Source organism: Silurus meridionalis, chromosome 26, assembly GCF_014805685.1.
Source record: "Silurus meridionalis isolate SWU-2019-XX chromosome 26, ASM1480568v1, whole genome shotgun sequence".
Classification (NCBI taxonomy): domain Eukaryota; kingdom Metazoa; phylum Chordata; class Actinopteri; order Siluriformes; family Siluridae; genus Silurus; species Silurus meridionalis.
In genome coordinates, this window is record NC_060909.1 from 6348792 (window position 1) to 6366830 (window position 18039).

General features: G+C 40.9%; 1 protein-coding gene across 13 annotated transcripts in view; it reads left to right on the plus strand.

The window, feature by feature from the left end:
- The window catches only part of tle3b (TLE family member 3, transcriptional corepressor b), a 32981-nt gene extending 21323 nt beyond the window's left edge, over positions 1 to 11658 (plus strand). For 8 of the 13 annotated variants that reach the window (XM_046840207.1, XM_046840208.1, XM_046840210.1 and 5 more), the window contains 12 exons: positions 2953 to 3069; positions 3292 to 3342; positions 3640 to 3792; positions 4093 to 4228; positions 4438 to 4598; positions 4730 to 4935; positions 5811 to 6060; positions 7339 to 7586; positions 8367 to 8514; positions 9152 to 9302; positions 9555 to 9631; positions 10618 to 11658. In XM_046840207.1, coding sequence (XP_046696163.1) covers positions 2953 to 3069; positions 3292 to 3342; positions 3640 to 3792; positions 4093 to 4228; positions 4438 to 4598; positions 4730 to 4935; positions 5811 to 6060; positions 7339 to 7586; positions 8367 to 8514; positions 9152 to 9302; positions 9555 to 9631; positions 10618 to 10725 — 1806 coding nt within the window. In that variant the 3' untranslated portion in view covers positions 10726 to 11658. The remainder of the gene's footprint in view (positions 1 to 2952; positions 3070 to 3291; positions 3343 to 3639; positions 3793 to 4092; positions 4229 to 4437; positions 4599 to 4729; positions 4936 to 5810; positions 6061 to 7338; positions 7587 to 8366; positions 8515 to 9151; positions 9303 to 9554; positions 9632 to 10617) is intronic. The other 5 variants (XM_046840215.1, XM_046840216.1, XM_046840220.1 and 2 more) reach the window with 1 other exon arrangement.
- The last annotated feature ends 6381 nt before the right edge of the window (positions 11659 to 18039 follow it).

An 18039-nucleotide genomic window follows, 5' to 3' on the forward strand; every position in this document is an offset into this window, starting at 1 on the left:
TTAAGCCCTTTTTAAATAAAGTAATGAAAAGGAAATGGAGTCGAGGTTTAATCCTGCGCCGCCTTTAATCCAGGTAAAAAATGAGCGACGGCACAGGCCAGGGATTAGCAGCTCTATAATTTCATCACAATTAAAAAAGACTTTGACTCCGTGTCTTAAAGGATTTGTCTTCTGCTGTAAACCCCCCCCTTCCCCCCCTTACCCCCGCGTTCTAGCTTCTCTCCGCCCCGGTGTCTCTCGGCTCTCAGGACGATCTCGCTTTCGTTCAGGCTTCATTTATTTTCCGTCTCATCAGCCGGTGAAGGTTTGCAGGCCCCGAGGCAGCTTCATCTTTCCCTTTATTGTCTGATCCCTCTGTTCTGTTCTGTATCAAATGCCCACTTGTATTCTCTTTGTCCAGTAAGCTGGCTATGAGCGATTGGGCGGGCGTGCGTGCGTGCGTGTAATTGGCAAGCAGCTTGAATGGATGCAGTCATGTCTGCAGAAATCAGAGCCTGTTGCTGATTAGCACTTAGCGCCGCGGTGGCCATTCCGCTCTGCGCCTGCCTGGCCTTCCTGTTGTCACGGATCATCTGATAGGCCGTCTGAGCTTCCCTTATTGAGTGATGTTAAGCCGGCCTTAAAAGGGCAGCCAATTAAACCTGCTGTGGGGCAGCATATATATATATATATATATATATACACACACACACACACACGCACACATGCACACACTTGCTTGCGGATCCTCCACCCTGTCGCGTTATGTTGTCTGCGACGTCTAGATTTATTTATTATTTTTGGATTAAGATGAGATTGAGACAAGAAGTTTAGGCTTCTACCCTGGACAAAGGCTGCATTGAGGTGCGCTGTGGCATGGCCCCGGCCACAGGATTTGCCTGGCACCAGCGCCTGGCATCTCTTTGTTTCATCTCCAGGCAAGAGGAGAATTCTTTCTGTCTGGAGGACACTTCCCATAGCCTGACCACATCCTCCTTTTCATCTCTTATTCTCACCCGCTCTTTCTGGATGAATAGGGCCTAGTGAGAGCCTGGGCTTGGCATGTCTGCCCTGGCAGTCTTTCTCTCTGGTTTGGGGAGGACGCCATCCTGCTCAGGCATGCCCACAGCCAGTGGCACTCGGTGCCCAGCCAATAAAGCTGCCAATTCCCCTTTTGCTTGTTGTTTTATGTCCTTTCTTTTCTCTTCTCATCTTATACTTTTGATTCTTTACTAAGCCTTTCTGACTTAATGCCATTTCTATGCCACAAACGTGTGTGTGTGTGTGTGTGTGTGTGTGTGTGTGTGTGTGTGTGTGTGTGTGTGTGTGTGTGTGTGTGTATATGAAATGTTTGTTTATATATATATATATATATATATATATATATATATATATATATATATATATATATATATATATATATATATATATATATATATATAGCGCCAGTCTCTAAGTACCTCATTCAGTTCCCTCCTCCTGTATGCCCACTTTGTCTTTCTCTCTCCTTTCCTGTTTTTCTTTTTTTTTTTTTTTTGGGTGTGCGGTGGAAACCCACCAAGAGCAATAAAGCGAGTGAGTGGTCTTGGCAGAAGGCCAAGCAGCCTGGGTAAGATGAACGAAGACACACTCACACACTCTCTCTCTCTCTCTCTCTCTCTCTCTCTCTCTCCCTCTCCTGCTGTGTCTCTGTTCAGCCCTGCTAAATGTAGAGAGAGAGGTTAACTGTTGGCTTGTGTTTGGCTAAAGGATAGAGGAAGAGAGGAAAACAAGCTGTCCTCTGGCTGGTTAACTCTCATGGTGGGAGGCTGTTGATTCTGGTCAGCTTGTTTACGTTTCGCTCCGTCGCTTCCTCCCTTTTCTCAATCCCATCATGCCACCATATCCGTGCTGTCAGGATCACTTCGCTTTTGCTTTCGCTGTCCGGTCGGCGTACTGGTGGGGCTGCGCAGAGCATTTGAAGCGTAGTGCCCCTCGACCCAGCCCTGAGTTTGTTCAGCTGTCCTGGCTGTTTTGCTTCACTGGGCCTGGACGCCCGTGAGCAGCTCTCTGGCTGCCAGTCCGGCTTCGATGCATCACTGCGTGGAGCTTAACCCTCTGCTCCAGCAGTGTTTACTTTCGACAAGGGCTGGATTTACACACACACACACACACACACACACACACACACATATCCCAGTGGCTGCAAGTATGTGTTCGGGTTATTTCGAGTTCTTGTCCGTCCATCCAGGTTTTACCTACTTTGGTCCAGAGAGGTTCTCTGTGGGGTCTTTATTAAGGTTTAGATGTTCTTATAGCCTCTGAGGAACATTGAACTACTTTATTATATTTATTTTCACACTAGGACTGAGTATTCTACAGTCTTTACTATAATTTATGCTGCATAGGTTTGGGCAATATAGTGAAATGATTATAGTATACAGCAGTAGTAAATAGTGTATTAACGAGGAAAAGGTGGATTATTTTTAAACCCTAGAATTTTTTATCTGAGTGGTCACAATGTATATGCACAGGAATGGCGGCTATGCTTTATATTGAATTATCTGTGCTGAATGCTTTATATTTTAAAAACATTTAGAACTGGTTAACAAAATATTTGATGGCGTTTCATTTGTGAATTAAATAAAAAGCCCAACTTTTTCTATGTAAAAGGATTTAAACGTCAGCATGCATTAATGTAGCGTCGTAGTCCTCGCGCTCTCCAAACCTCGCATTTGCTCGCGTTTTATTACAGATTTGATATTATATCTTCATACTTCTCGGTTTTAGTACATATTTCTTTGAAATTCCAGTCATTTAGTTTATAATAATTTTATTGGATCAGAAGGTCATTAGTTTTTAAATCCCACTGCCGGGTCCTGAAGCCAGGACCCTTAATCCTCAAATTCTTAGTTGTAAAGTGTGTCTGTCTGCCAAATGCCAGAAATATAATTAAATGGTTTCTCACCAATTTCTCCACATTTGCCCCTGCAGAATAACTCCGTGTCACCGTCTGACAGCCTGAGGACCAGCGAGAAACACAGGGCCTCGTCTGACTACAGCTTGGACCCAAAGAAACGTAAAATGGAGGAAAAGGACAACTTAAGATATGTAAGCATGCACCCATACAGCTGTCAGCACTTTCAAAATTCTGGGCTTTCCATAAATCAAAAAAGGATGGACATTTATAAATTTATCCTGAATTATTTACTATGTGTGTAATTACTTTTAATTACATAATATAATATAATGGACACTTGTGATTTTGCACGCTTGTGCACGTTCTTTCTGTTTTAACTCTTTGATTAACAGCAATGCTTTGTTCTGGTATAGGACAGTGACGGTGACAAGAGCGATGACCTGGTGGTTGACGTGTCCAACGAGGTAACTTGCACTAATTATTATATTGCATGTTCAGTTCGATTGCATATATTTTCCCAAATCATGATCCAAATCTTGAACATCACTAACCATGTTATGGTCACTAACTACGAGCACAGGCTGAAACATATTTAAATATGTCTATATTAATATTTCTAATTTGGATTTGGAGTTGAGGGAGCTGGACACACTAAATGATTAAAGAGCTGCCGAGTTTTCCTCAAGTGACGTAATTAGTAAAATGCGAAGATAATTCTCCATGCTGGTCAAGCTCTAAATTTCTGTGCTTTCTCTATGCAGGACCCACCCACTCCAAGGGGTAGCCCCTCTCACTCTCCCCCAGAGAACGGCTTGGACAAGGCCCGTGTGCTGAAGAAAGACGCCCCAAACAGTCCAGCCTCTGTGGCTTCATCTGGGAGCACACCATCTTCCAAAGCCAAGGATCACGCTCATGTAAGAGCTGAGCATCTGCCCCTTCTCTATCTCTGTTATTGCAGTGACGCCTTGTTCTGTCCCTCTGCATATAAACCAGTTGAGATTAAAATAGATTAAAAGAGAGTGCAAAGATAAAGCGGCTTTTCCTCCTTTTTTCCCTGTTTGGACGGTGCAGGAGCCTTGATTTAATCCAGATTATAATAAGATGCCAGGATTTGATTGGATTAGCACGAGCAAGCTCTGTGATCGTCTCTGGATTTGTGCTTTCGCAGTTTTCAGCTTAGCTGCTTTGTAATTCTCGGTTTCCGATTTGTTCAGAACGATAAATCCTCGACGCCCGGCCTGAAGTCCAACACTCCCACCCCGCGCAACGACGCCCCCACCCCAGGAACCAGCAGTACGCCAGGACTCAGGCCCATCCCAGGGCCCAAACCTCTTGGCATGGAGGTGTTGGGTAAGAGCACACTTGGAGAAGACACCCATGCACATACATAATGTTTCCATATGTTTGCCTGGGTGTGTTTGTATTGGAGATTTGTTTCAGAAATTCACAGCCCAGACAGTGTCTGATGTGCTGCTTTATGCTTCAGTAAAACTTTGTTATGCAAATTTGCCTTATTAGATTCTGGCAAACCAAATGACTGCATTAAAATGTGTGCGCAGCTCCTGCACTGCGGCCTCCCCTGTCCTACACCACGCCGTTTGCGATGATGGGTCATCACCCAGAGATGAACGGCTCTCTCTCCAGTGCGGGCGTCTATGGCCTCATCTCCCCTCAGATGAGCGCAGCAGCCACAGTAGCAGCCTACGGCAGACCGTCCATGGTGAGATTTCTCCCTTCTTTCTTTCCCTTCCGTCACCACCTTCATTTCCCAGGTCACATAATCTCTTTAAATATCACCTTTGCATGCGTGCTGCTTGACTTGATCTTTTGTACTGGGTGTGACGGGCTTAGGGCAGAAAAGTGCTGGCTGCATGTTTTTACAAGTCTTTTCCGTGGCGAAGAGAAGAGGGTTCGAGTGGAGATACAAACTCTGGTATGCAGCGCCGCGGTATTCAGTCGCGCACATGTTTGTTTTCGCAGCCTGGATTCGATCCACATCCTCACATGCGGGCTCCAGGTCTCCCAGCCAGCCTGACGTCAATCTCCGGCGGAAAACCGTGAGTGCCTCGTTTTTTTTTTTTTTTTACGTTTTGTTAAGCATATGTAAATGGGTTTTTGCAGGTCACTAAATTAGCACAACGTCTGCCCCCAACCTCTGGACTCACCTTGGAACATTGGGAGGCGGGGCCTAGTGAGAAGTGCTGCTGTCACAAACATGATCACTTGATGCAAAACATTCATTATATCATTTGTTATATTATGTTAAAAAAAAACAAGATGGCCACCCAGGGTTTCCGCAGAGTCTTAAAAATCTAAATTTTAGGTCTTAAGTCTTAAATTCACTCAGATCATTTTAAACATGTCTTAATTTTCCAAGTTCCATGTAATGCAAATTGAAATGCTCATGTAACACTTTAGAGAGGGTTTTTTGTTTTGTTTCTTTCCGTGGTATTTTTATTATGACTGAAAACAACATGCAGCAGCTAATCATTTTTCTGTAATTGGCCCAAATCTCTTTTGGATCATATCCCAGACGTAAAACGGAAGTGCAACTTTAGTGACACTTGGCTTGTAAAAGAAAGAATTTGGGGCTTGTTTAAGGCGAGTCGCTAAGAACCTATTTGTGTTTTTGATGTCGTGATATAGGTCTTAAATTTCATTTTTAATGCTCTTAAAAAGTCATTTGACTTTGTGAAACCTGCAGAAACCCTGCCACCAGAATGAAACACTGTGCTGCTTCATCCTACGATCGTTCTGTGTCTCAAAAGTGTACGACTTTGGTTGCTGCATTTAGGGATGAATGGGGGAAAAATTGTGCAGGTTTTTTTTTTTTTTTGGTTATAATTTATATTAACCAGACGATTCCTGTATGATTGAACACAGTGTTGTTAGATTTTTCCTTTTATCTGACTTGCTTTTCTGTTCCAAACAGAGCGTACTCGTTCCACGTCAGTGCAGATGGTCAGATGCAGCCCGTCCCTTTTCCTCCAGATGCGCTGATCGGCCCAGGCATCCCACGGCACGCACGCCAGATTAACACTCTGAGCCACGGCGAGGTGGTCTGCGCCGTCACCATCAGCAACCCCACACGCCACGTTTACACTGGTGGCAAGGGATGTGTCAAGATCTGGGACATCAGCCAGCCTGGCAGCAAGAGCCCCGTTTCCCAACTGGACTGCCTGGTAAAGACCTGGGGCTTTGGGTTAAGCTCCATGTGTGTGTGTGTGTGTGTGTGTGTGTGTGTGTGTGTGTAAAGTTTCGGAATGCTGTTCTTAGTCACAATGATACACAGTTGTCAAAAAGGCTGCTGGCGGCTTCTTGTCCCACCAATGTAGTTTTTAGCAAAACTATGCAAACCAGTGGACACACTTGTAATATCTCATTTGTAAACCCTAACCATTAATGTGTACCTGTCGAGCTGAACAGTGCCAGTATTTCCCTTCTGTGCCACTGGTTTGAACCACAAGCTGTCAATTAAACCTAGTAGTGTATTTTATTTTTGTATTGATTTTGAGGGGTTTTTTTTTGAGTTTTTTTTTTGAGTTTTTTTTTTTTATCATCAATTTTGCAGGGTGCTTACACTGTAGCCCTCAAGACTGGGATCTTTTTCAGTAGTTTATACTCCTTGCTGAGATTTTAATGTAGGACCAGACAGCTTTATCGACAACGATCTGTTTTATACCTATTCATTTTCTCTCTTTTTAATGTTGTAAAATTGATTCTTGAGAGGGGGGTCTTTCAAAATGAATATTGCAATATGCTTCATAAATGTAATTGGCTATTATTTTTCGATAGATAACGTTTTCTGGCATGCAAACGTGTTCCTTCGCAGCAGAAGAAGGGGGTGGGGTGGTGGGTGGAGGATGAAAGGATGGAGTGGATGTGATGAGCTGTTCAGTGGCTATCATAAAGTGATTTAATTTGTCTGAAAGCTCCCGGTTATCGATCTGGCCTAGCGAGCGATTCAGGCGTCTGTTGTTAATCTGAAAATGTGCTGCATCCTCTCTGGAACTCCGACTAGAAACCTTTTAAAAGATACATCTCCCCCTCCACTGATACACACACACACGCATGCACTCAGCTGCAAGCTCTTATCAGCCTTTTCTCCTTCTCCAATAACCTTCATAATCGCCACACTGAAAGGGAAAAGGCTGTGGGAAAAGAAAAGGCTGCTTGCTCGCTCGAAACCGTGGCATTTTGTTTTCACTTCCTCCCAAGCAGCGATTATTACAGGGAGTCGAGAAGGAGACGCATTACAAAAGACTGGGCGGGGAAAATTACATTAGATTACATGGTGTTCTCAGAATATTCGAGACGAAATTTCCTTAGGGTACTCGAACAATCACTCCTTTTATAAACTAGCACTTTTTGACTCGCATTGTTCTCACACACTCGTTCTCTCTCTCGTTTTTTTTTCTTTCTTTTTCTCTCTTTCTCCGACTGAATCTCGCCGTCTTTAGAACAGAGATAATTACATTCGCTCCTGTAAGCTGCTCCCAGACGGCCGCACACTGATCGTGGGTGGCGAGGCCAGCACTCTGACCATTTGGGACTTGGCCTCTCAGACACCGCGCATCAAGGCCGAACTGACCTCATCAGCCCCGGCTTGCTACGCTCTGGCCATCAGCCCCGATGCCAAGGTCTGCTTTTCCTGCTGCAGCGACGGAAATATTGCCGTGTGGGACCTACACAACCAGACCCTTGTTAGGTGAGCACAGCAGTTGGTTTTGTGTCGAGTGTATTATGCGTATTATAGATGGTAAGATTCACAGATTCGCTTCAGTGAATCATCATAAAAGTTAATAATGTGATTCATCGATTTAAAGTGTGCATCGAATGGGCATTCTTATCACGATGCACGGTTTTAAACATATTTGCATTAATATATAAATAATTTTTTATCATTATTAGTAGATGCGCTTTACTTAAGTGACCAATAATTTCTGACTAATATTTTAGAATGATTTCCCCTTTTTTTTCAAGCACGTTCCTTCAGTGCCATTGCTGCCGAGGCGTGTCCTGAGAGTCACACAGAATATAGATTAACATGGCAGAGGTAGAGCTGCGTCTTCCTGGAGATTTAACAGGAATAGAACGTCTGGGTTTTTTTTTTTTTTTTTTGCACTACAAAGGCATATTTGTGAAAAGGCCATGCATTAGTAGTCTGAAGGCACTTAAGTAAATGTATAATTTGCTGTCTATCTGAATCAAAGAAATGAAAGATAATTAAATCTGTACCATATTGAATCGCATAGCATCCTATTTTGTCTGTTGAATCGCATTGTGTTGATTCGAAATCGAATCACACTGCATCGAAACTGCATCGCATCGCACCGGTAGCTGCTTCATATGTATCTTAACACTGATTTATGCATCGCATCAGCCTCAGTTTCACTGGAAACCTTGTGTATTATGCTGGTGTGTGTGGCTCAGTTTACAAAGTGCTGACAATGTGAGTAAACATTTTGTTTTGCTGCTGGTCCTGCAGGCAGTTCCAGGGTCACACAGATGGCGCAAGCTGTATAGACATCTCTCACGACGGCACTAAGCTGTGGACTGGTGGCCTGGACAACACTGTCCGCTCCTGGGACCTGAGAGAAGGACGTCAGCTCCAGCAGCATGACTTCACCTCACAGGTAACTCAAATAAACACCTATATATACAAGCATTCTATATAACACCTATATATATATATATATAATATATGCATTTTATTTATTTATGTATATGTGTGTGTGTGTGTGTGTGTGTGTGTGTGTGTGTGTGTGTGTGTGTGTGTGTGTGTGTGCATGTATACCACCTATTCATATATACTGAAAGGATCAGTTAATTAATCATCAAGACTGGCTGTAAGCTGCTAAGCCACACTTTGTAGGTTCCATAACATGTAGCTTCAAAGCCAGACTTCTCGTATTCAAAAAGAGCAGCCGTTTCTGCAATAATTGCTTTCTTTCATGAAGAAGCTCTTTGACCATCTGAGCTGACAGAAGATTCTCATTTAGTTACTGTAATCAGTTTGTATTGTTCGAGATGATTCTGAAGCTTGTGGCCAGAAAAGTGTCCCCTTAGTGTGATTGTATGTATGCCCTGCTAGTGTGTGTGTGTGTGTGTGTGTGTGTGTGTGTGTGTGTGTGTGTGTGTGTGTGTGTGTGTGTGTGTGTGTGTGTGTGTGTGTGTGTGTGTGTGTGTGTGTGTGTGTGTGTGTGTGTGTGTGTGTGTGTGTGTGTGTGTGTGTGAGAGAGAGAATAACCACTTCTGCCATGTCTTTTGCAGATCTTCTCTCTGGGCTACTGTCCGACCGGTGAGTGGTTGGCTGTAGGGATGGAAAGCAGCAACGTGGAGGTTCTCCACCACACCAAACCCGACAAATACCAGCTACACCTTCACGAGAGCTGCGTGCTCTCGCTCAAATTCGCCTACTGCGGTAAAGCATCTTGATTGTTCCCTATTGCAGCTTTTTTTTTTTTTTCTTGTTTTTTTCCTTTGATTGTCTTCTTTGCATGCACAAAGCCACTCTGCTACGCTATTCGCACATAGAAGCACGGGCTTTGAATTGAAATGCCTTTATCACCTTGCTCCTGTCCTTGGCCATCTGAGTGTTTCCTTTCAGTGTAGAGAGAGCGTGTGTGCTCGTTCTCCCCTCCCGCACTAACTCTTGATGTTTTCCGCTCTGAAGGTAAATGGTTTGTGAGCACAGGGAAGGACAATCTGCTGAACGCCTGGAGGACGCCGTACGGCGCCAGCATTTTTCAGGTACGTGACTCAATAACCCACCTGCTCTCATTCGCATCGCAGCGTGGCCCCGATGGGACCGAGATTGATGTGTTCTTTAGCCGAAGCCGTGCAGTCCGAGATGGTAATTTCGAAGCTTTTAACTCGACGACTAGGAAGAGTGTAGGTGGTGATGTGTGAGGAGCTGCAGGTTAAAGAACTTTCTTAGCTATTCGGAGAGGTTCAAACCGCAGTTCTCAGGAATGAAAGCGTCTTTATTTGAGAAACAAGCGCGTAGAGAGATGTTATTGTTCTCGTTATTTATAGCGTTTATACCACTGCGCTGTTGAATTTAGCGAATTTCATTAGTCAGAAGGTGTTGATTAACAGCAGCTCTGACAGTATTGCCAACAAATCACAGCTTTATATTTGCACTGTAGTTCATGTTATTGTTTCTATAGTAACAATGGTACCACTCGGATTCGATAGTAACAGCGAATTCTCGGGGTCTTGTGCGGTTACATGAATGGATCCAAAACACGAGCGAGTTGTTGATTTTTACGAGATGTCTGGGTCTTGTTTGTCTGCAGTGTCGGCACTTTAGGGTAAAGAGTTTCAGAGGTAAAGCTGTAACTATTTTCAGGCCCAGGGCTTTAGTTTATTTTGTGGGAATGAATTTTTAACAGCAGTTGTAATGAATGATTATAGGGACTGAACTGGTTAAGCGGATGTTAAAGAACACGATCTACATAATCTATAGTTAAACAGCTATTTTTATTTATATATATATATATATATATATATATATATATATATATATATATATATATATATATATATATATATATATATAAAATTAGTTTTAATAATCCTGAAAGAAAAGTACATTTCTCTAAATTTGCTGTAGCATTATAGGAGTAAAACTCTTCGGGATTTGTGTGATTTATGATTGACACCTCAATTGTTGATTTATTTTATTATATTTTTATTTCTTAACAATTTTTTTTCCTTTCTATTTCTCTTAACAGTCAAAGGAATCCTCGTCTGTCCTGAGCTGTGACATCTCTGCTGACGACAAATACATCGTGACAGGATCTGGGGATAAGAAGGCCACAGTGTATGAAGTCATTTACTAGATTAAGGAGTGATCCACTAAAATCCAAGGACTTGTGACCAGAGCTTTTTTTTTTAGGCTCATTAACAGTGGAACTTGTGCGATCCCGTCCCTTCTCTCCAAAGACCCACAAGATCTGAAACCTTACCGGGGTAATAATTGCCAACTGGGAATTAACGTGATTATTTTTTTTGTTTGTTTTTGTTTTGTTTTTTATTCCTTTTTTTGTGATACTGGACTTGTCTACTACAGGACCTTTTGGACTAAAATCTGAGGACCGCAAACTGACGACACTAAAGAAGTACACGTCATGTTGGCTTTTGTGTTGGGTCTAGTCATGAGATTCTTCGGATCTGTGTGTGTGTGTGCGGCTGTTTTTTCAGTCATTAGTCCTTTAATTTCTTCTTCGTTTGAACGAAAAAGCAACCGATCTGTGATGCAACATGAAGCAGTGCTTCATTTTTAGCCTCCCGCTCCCTGGACGACTTGTGAAAAGTGTATATATGGAGTAATAAAAACATTTTATAAATATATATGATTATATGTACATATCTATATTTCCTTGTCCTGGTATACTTGTGATGGGTTTTCTTTGTCCTCATGTCCTCGATGCTTGAGAAACCGTAGTTTAGGACCTACTTTTTTTAAAAGGTGGATTTGTCTTTTTTTTTTTTTTTTTTTTTTTGTAAGCAGACTCTGGGTTGCCAATTAACAGCCCACATCAGGGTGGACACGGTGTTAAACGAGGACCTTTTTTAAAAGCTTGGCTGGTTCGGTTTGGACATTTTGAAGGTACGCCGCAGCAGCCACGGACGATGCATTTTTGGACATTGCAGACGGTGGTTTGACAGACAATGCCAAATGTTCGAATCTGTCGAGTCCTGGAGAGCACCCAGAGAAATGTGGGGAGATGTTTGTAAATTAAAACCAATATTAAACTTGGACAGTTAACTAACTTCTCAATTGTCTGTTCCTTTGGCCTCATTTGTTCGATGATGTAATTGGAAATGGAAATATGGTGGCTCTGGGGGTTGGGGGAACACAAGGTTTGATGGACATATGCTTGGCTCTTAGTCTGTCACTCGCCCATACAAATAATCGGCTCATTTCCTTTTTAATTTTACACACAACGGACAGACCGAGCGGGTTCCTGTGTGAAGAGTGCAGGAGCACGAGTGTTTTCACAACCTGCTCTTGACCGTGATGATGGGCTGAAGCATGCCGCTTTGTGTGGGAGTGTGTTTAAGCCTGAGAGGAACTATTGAAATGCGATCCAAGCCATTCAAATTAGTGCATATTGCATTACTGTAGAAGTGGCATTTCTTTTTTTTTTTCCCTTTTTTATTTTACTTTTTTTTTTTTTTTTTTTCCTCACTTCACACCAAATTGTTTAGCAATCTGTCATCATAAAAAATAAAAAAAATCTACTCTGTATGTCAACTTTAGAGGCTCAAGAACATCTGGATGCTTCCTTGGGTTTCATGATGAGCTCTTATTTTTCTCCTGCATACACTAAATGAATGTTCCAGGAATTCTAGGATATTAACCTCTCAATTTCCAGCCCAGGATTTGCCCAATTGCGGTTGTTTTCTTTCCGAGCACGAAATCTACTTGTGATAAACAAATAACTGTTGTTGTTTAAACTGCCTGAGCAGATACAGGAGATTGGAGTCTAATCAGACTTCTTGTTGGAACTGAGCGCTGTAAAGAGAAATCATGTGGAAAATAAATGATTGAGCAGTTAAACGGTTTGCATCAGTAAATAAAACAAGCAAAGCCTAATTTTCCGACCAATAGTGTGGTTGTGTGTGTTCTGCCGGAAAGCTGCAAGTTGTTACTTCTCGTTAGACACGTTATCATTTTGTTCAAATTTTCTATTGAAATCGTTTATTACATTTTACACTTCTGTACATATATATATATATATATATATATATATATATATATATATATATATATATATATATATATATATATACACACACACCGTAATTTCCGGACTATAAAGCGCATATATAAGCCGCACCCACTGAATTTGACAAAGATTTTTATTTTGAACATAAGCTGCAAACTGAACTGTTTACACTGAAACTAATGAATTTACACAGGCTTTAATGAAAGACGGTGCCTGTAACACGGTGTAACGGGTGAAATATGTTGTGGCTCCTTTAAGAGCAGAGCGGTATTTTGGGAACAGCCTGCCGCCGCATTTTTCCGCTATTACTGCATGTGTGCAAGACCGAGGAATATGTCCTTATTATTTTCTGATGCTCATTTCTAAGTTTCTTTGACTAACCCATAACGCTGTTGCCAAGAAAAATAAAAAAGCACGAGTTTTGGAAACCTGTCTGTGCTTATATGATTTCATTTGCAACTGGAGTTAGCGAGCTCTCCCTTCACCCAGACTCAACACGCTACAACGGCTTGTATCTAAACAGTAGCCTACCAAGAAAGTCATTGTTCACTGTCTTCCTCCTTCCTTTCACAACTATTTCTCTCAGGAGTTTATCTTTTGGCATCGTCGTGCGTTTAAAAAACACCACCGGTGAAAGTTTTTTCTCCCGATGCCGTGCAGCTCAGAACACAGGTGAGGTGCATTTTTTCGTTTCCGTTCGAAAATTTCATTGGTCTAATGTTATGGGGCTCAGTTTTTTGGCTTGAAGTTTGTGAAACCAAGAAAAACCCAGGAAAAATCCATAAATTAGCCGCTTCGTTGTTTAAGCCGCGGGGTTCAAAACGTGGGAAAAACGGGGGTAGCGGCTTATAGTCCGAAAAATACGGTGTGTGTGTGTGTGTGTGTGTGTGTGTGTGTGTGTGTGTGTGTGTGTATATATATATATATATATATATATATATATAAACTGCTCTCTGTTCAGACCTAATTGTCAGTTTATACTCTATATGGACAAAAGTATTGGGACACCTCTAGTTGTGGTTCTACCCTGCCTCAGTACATTCCCTGCCTCTTTTTCTTACAGCACTTCCTGTAGTGTTTAATGCCTCATTTACACAGCGCTCACTACAAGGTGTAAGAGGAAAATTGAGGACCAAAAAAATAAAAATAATCAAGACCACATATATAAATTATAGCGGTTTCCTTAATGCCTCTTTAAGAGCATTACAGTCATTAACATTATACCACAGGATGATCTTTTGTCTTGGTCAGAACTGAGAAGCACGATTAAAGAAAACGATGTCGATTGATCCGAATGTAAGAACAAGGAAAAACAGCAAGTATAAAAAAAAATCCTTAGCTGGGTTTAAGCCACGCCCCCAAGAACACCAATCGTGTTCTGGACACGCCCCTGTTCTAACTTAATTTTAAACGGTTGCTTATATAACATGCTGTTGTGGGAAGGGGATAAAAATAGACCACATGTGATTATATTACTAGGAGCTGGGATCATTTCCAAGCTGGAGAAGCCTACTGGTTGAAATTAGGGATAAAATTAGCCAAATGTTCCTGGACAGTGTTGATGTTCATAGCCTGTTCTGGTTAGGGTTAAGTGGGAGGTCAGTGGTGATATGGCGTGTGTTTAGGGAGCATTTTGGGTGTAACCTCGACGAAAACCTCAACGTGATAACGTATGGAATTGTATCTCTTTGAATAAATGTCGTTGGGCAAACATCAATTTGTAGTTTAAACTCGCTCTTTTCTTGTGGCACAGTTCTCTTTCATTCATCAGTACAAAAGCACAAACATTAAAAACGTGTCCGTCAGCTTACACTATTATGTATAAATAGGTTTTTTATAGGAGTTATGTATACACCGATCAGGCATAACATTATGACATTATATCATTATGACTGGTGAAGTGAATAACACTTTATCTCTTCATCATGGCACCTGTTTGTGGGTGGGATATATTAGGCAGCACGTGAACATTTTGTTCCCAAAGTTAATGTGTTAGAAGCAGAAAATAGGACAAGCATAAGGATTTGAGTGAGTTTGACTAGGGCCAAATTGTGATGTCTAGACGGCTGGGTCGGAGCATTTTCAAAACTGCAGCTCTTGTGTGATGTTCTCGGTCTGCAGTGGTCAGTGTCTATCAAAAGTGCTCCAAGGAAGGAACAGTGGTGGCTCATTGATGCACGTGGGGAGCGAAGGCTTGACTGTGTGGTCCGATCCAACAGATGAACTACCGGAGTTTAAATGGCTTAAGAAGTTAATGCTGTTAATGCTCAAAGGGTCCGAACTGTTTTGGCAGCAAAAGGGGGACCAACACAATATTAGGCAGGTGTCATTATGCTATGCCTGATCTGCATATACAGTGTTATTTATACTAGTATATGCATGATGAAGCATACAGTTTGAAGCCTTTCCCTTAAGGAGATCTGCAAATATTTGTACATATCTGATTTGCAGGAAATTCAAGAGCAGTACTAAGAAGAATACAGATGTGTTGGTGCATTGAGCTCACTGAAAACTTTCCAGGAATTCTAATGAGCAAATACATTATATACACCATTATTTACAAAATTCCCAGAAATCTCAAGTTTCAAGATTATTTCTATATCTCTTTTCAACATTGACATTGTTTCAAAGCAACTTTACAGAGCTTAAGAATTAAAGGGAATTATGTGTGTTTGTCCCTGATGTGCAGCCTGGGGCGACTGTGGCAAGGAAAAACTCCCTTAGATGTAATGAGGAAGAAACCTTGAGAGGAAGCAGACTCAAAAGGGGAACCCATCCTTATCTGGGTGATATCAAGAGTGTGATTATAAATCTATAAACAATACAATACACAGGAAAGTGAGAACTAACATGAGCACCGGAGTGTTTGATTATGAGTAATATCCTTTCTATAGTCTTACACAAGTCATTTGACTTTGTGGAACCAGGAGCTACTGAGCAACTCATAAAATAGCTCAACATCTGAGATCATCAATAGATCCAACACCAACTCCTCCATGCCAGAGCCAATTTGCAATCTCCACAAGCACACTTCAAAATCTAATAGATAAAATCCAATAATCTTCCCAGAGGAGTGGAGGTTAGTATAAAAGCACATTTAGAACTAAGTATGGTATGCCATGTTTAGAAATCATATATGAATCTTATGGTCCGGTGTCTACAAAACTTTCATCTATATAGTATATGGTATCTCGCACTGCATATATGGTATCTCGCTCTGCACCACGCTGTCTGAGATCCTCCAGCACTGCTCGACTGGTACCACCATCTCTCAGAATGAGAGGTAAGTATACTTCAAGGCTCTTCTCTGTTCTGGCACCGAGGTGGTGGAATGAACTTCCCCTAGATGTCTGTACAGCGGAGTCCCTGACTATCTTCAAGCGAGAATTGAAGACCTACTTCTTCCTGAAACACTTAAATTAGCACTTTCCAGGTTTGCTTTGTAGAATTCACGAGTTATATTTATATTAAGTTTGTAATCTGGCGTACCAGTGTAGATTTATTCATTGCTAGAGACTCAAAGCACTTTTGTACGTCGCTCTGGAAAAGGGCGTCTGCTAAATGCCGCAAATGTAAATGTAAAGGTATATAATGCCTATAATCAGCCATTGCCAAATGTTTGTCAGTTGACATAAAAATATATGTTTTCTATGTTCCCAGAACATTTACTCAAACAGAAAGCATTATGAAATGGTTCCTCAAACATGAAGGGGAACCAAATCCTAATTTTAGGGAAATGTTGTGTTTTCTTGATAGCATTCACAAATGTAACATCAAATAACTTATCTGCATATTTTGTTAGATTAGCATTATAGTTTCTAATAAAAATTTGTAACAAAGATTTTCTGATGAAGGTAGATATTGCACATGATGTGATATTGCACATGGTATTTTATTAATGCACATTGTAATTATTGTAATTTTTTAGATTTAGTTACACATTTGCGACATACACTGCACCATAGTTTATAGTCCGGAAATTACGGTAAACACAAAGTTCATCTATTCACTTGATAAAGCAGTGGTACATGCCATCATGAGGAAATAATCGATGATTAATTCAGTCATTTTTTATTCATTGTCTATTTCAGAAGTGAACTAAGTACACAAACCATGTACTTCAGTTAAAATAGGGATAATTAAAATAAATAGAGATAAATATGACCCCAGTAAAAGTGCTAGCTTTATATTTCACTTGACTATAATGTCTAATCATTTTTGTCACAAGACTCAACTCAGTTAATGTGAAAAGACTGATACTCTTAGAACACCAATCTATTAATAGAATAATATTAATAAGTCAAAGACTGACTGATAGCTAGAAATATTATCATGAGTCGACAAATCTCCTTTTCAACAACTTCAGAAAAAGTGTGCAAATAAGGACACTGGTGTTGGGGCAAGTTCAAGCCAGGAGTTTATTCCATCATTTACTGCTCTCAAAATGTTCTGCTTGCTGTTGAACTGATGCTGAACTGTATGTTTGTGCTAAGTAGCTAAGTACCACCAAGCGACAATCAAAACAAGAACAAAACAGAGCGCATGCTCTACCCTGATTGGTGTGTTTTTGACCAGTTATGTTTTTTCCACTCAAAAATAAAAAAGGAATGACAGATTTTGCTAAATGTAGTTGAGTAAAAAGTAAGATAGTTGACTTTGAAATGTAGTGAGGGTAGAGTAAAAGTATCCCCAAATGGAAATACTTCAGTAAAGTACAGATACGCTGAAAAGCTACTTAAGCACAGTAACGAGTTGCATTTACTTCATTACTGACCACCATTGGTCTATTTTTTATTTAGGTTGTAAAAATATTTTACAACTTTGCCACCGTCTGTACACACTGTATAAGCGCTTTTTTGTGTGTTGATGATGACGATGCGACTGAGCAGAATTATGGCAGACATTTTGACAGCTGGTGTCTGATTAAAATTGAATTGATAAGGTTTGTGTCTGTTGCGCTGCTGCTATCCAGCTTCATCAAACTGTTCCGTTCACTGTGTGAAGAAAGTGCACTCAGGGAGGAAGCTTTTAGATATTATTTCAGTTTTTGTACATCTATCTATCTATCTATCTATCTATCTATCTATCTATCTATCTATCTATCTATCTATCTATCTATCTATCTATCTATCTATCTATCTATCTATCTATCTATCTATCTATCTATATATATATATATATATATATATATATATATATATATATGTGTGTATACACAATCATACACAGATGGTCCCCGAGTTACAATGGTTTGACTTAAGATTTTTCGATCTTACAATGACGATAGCGATAAAACAAAATTGTAAAAATCCTCAATGTATGCTACTTTGGACACGCAGCTGGGATGAGCGTAAATCTCGCCCTGTGAGATGCCCCACTCTCACTGGCGGTCGACGGAGTAAAGTTGTCTCTGTATTTTTT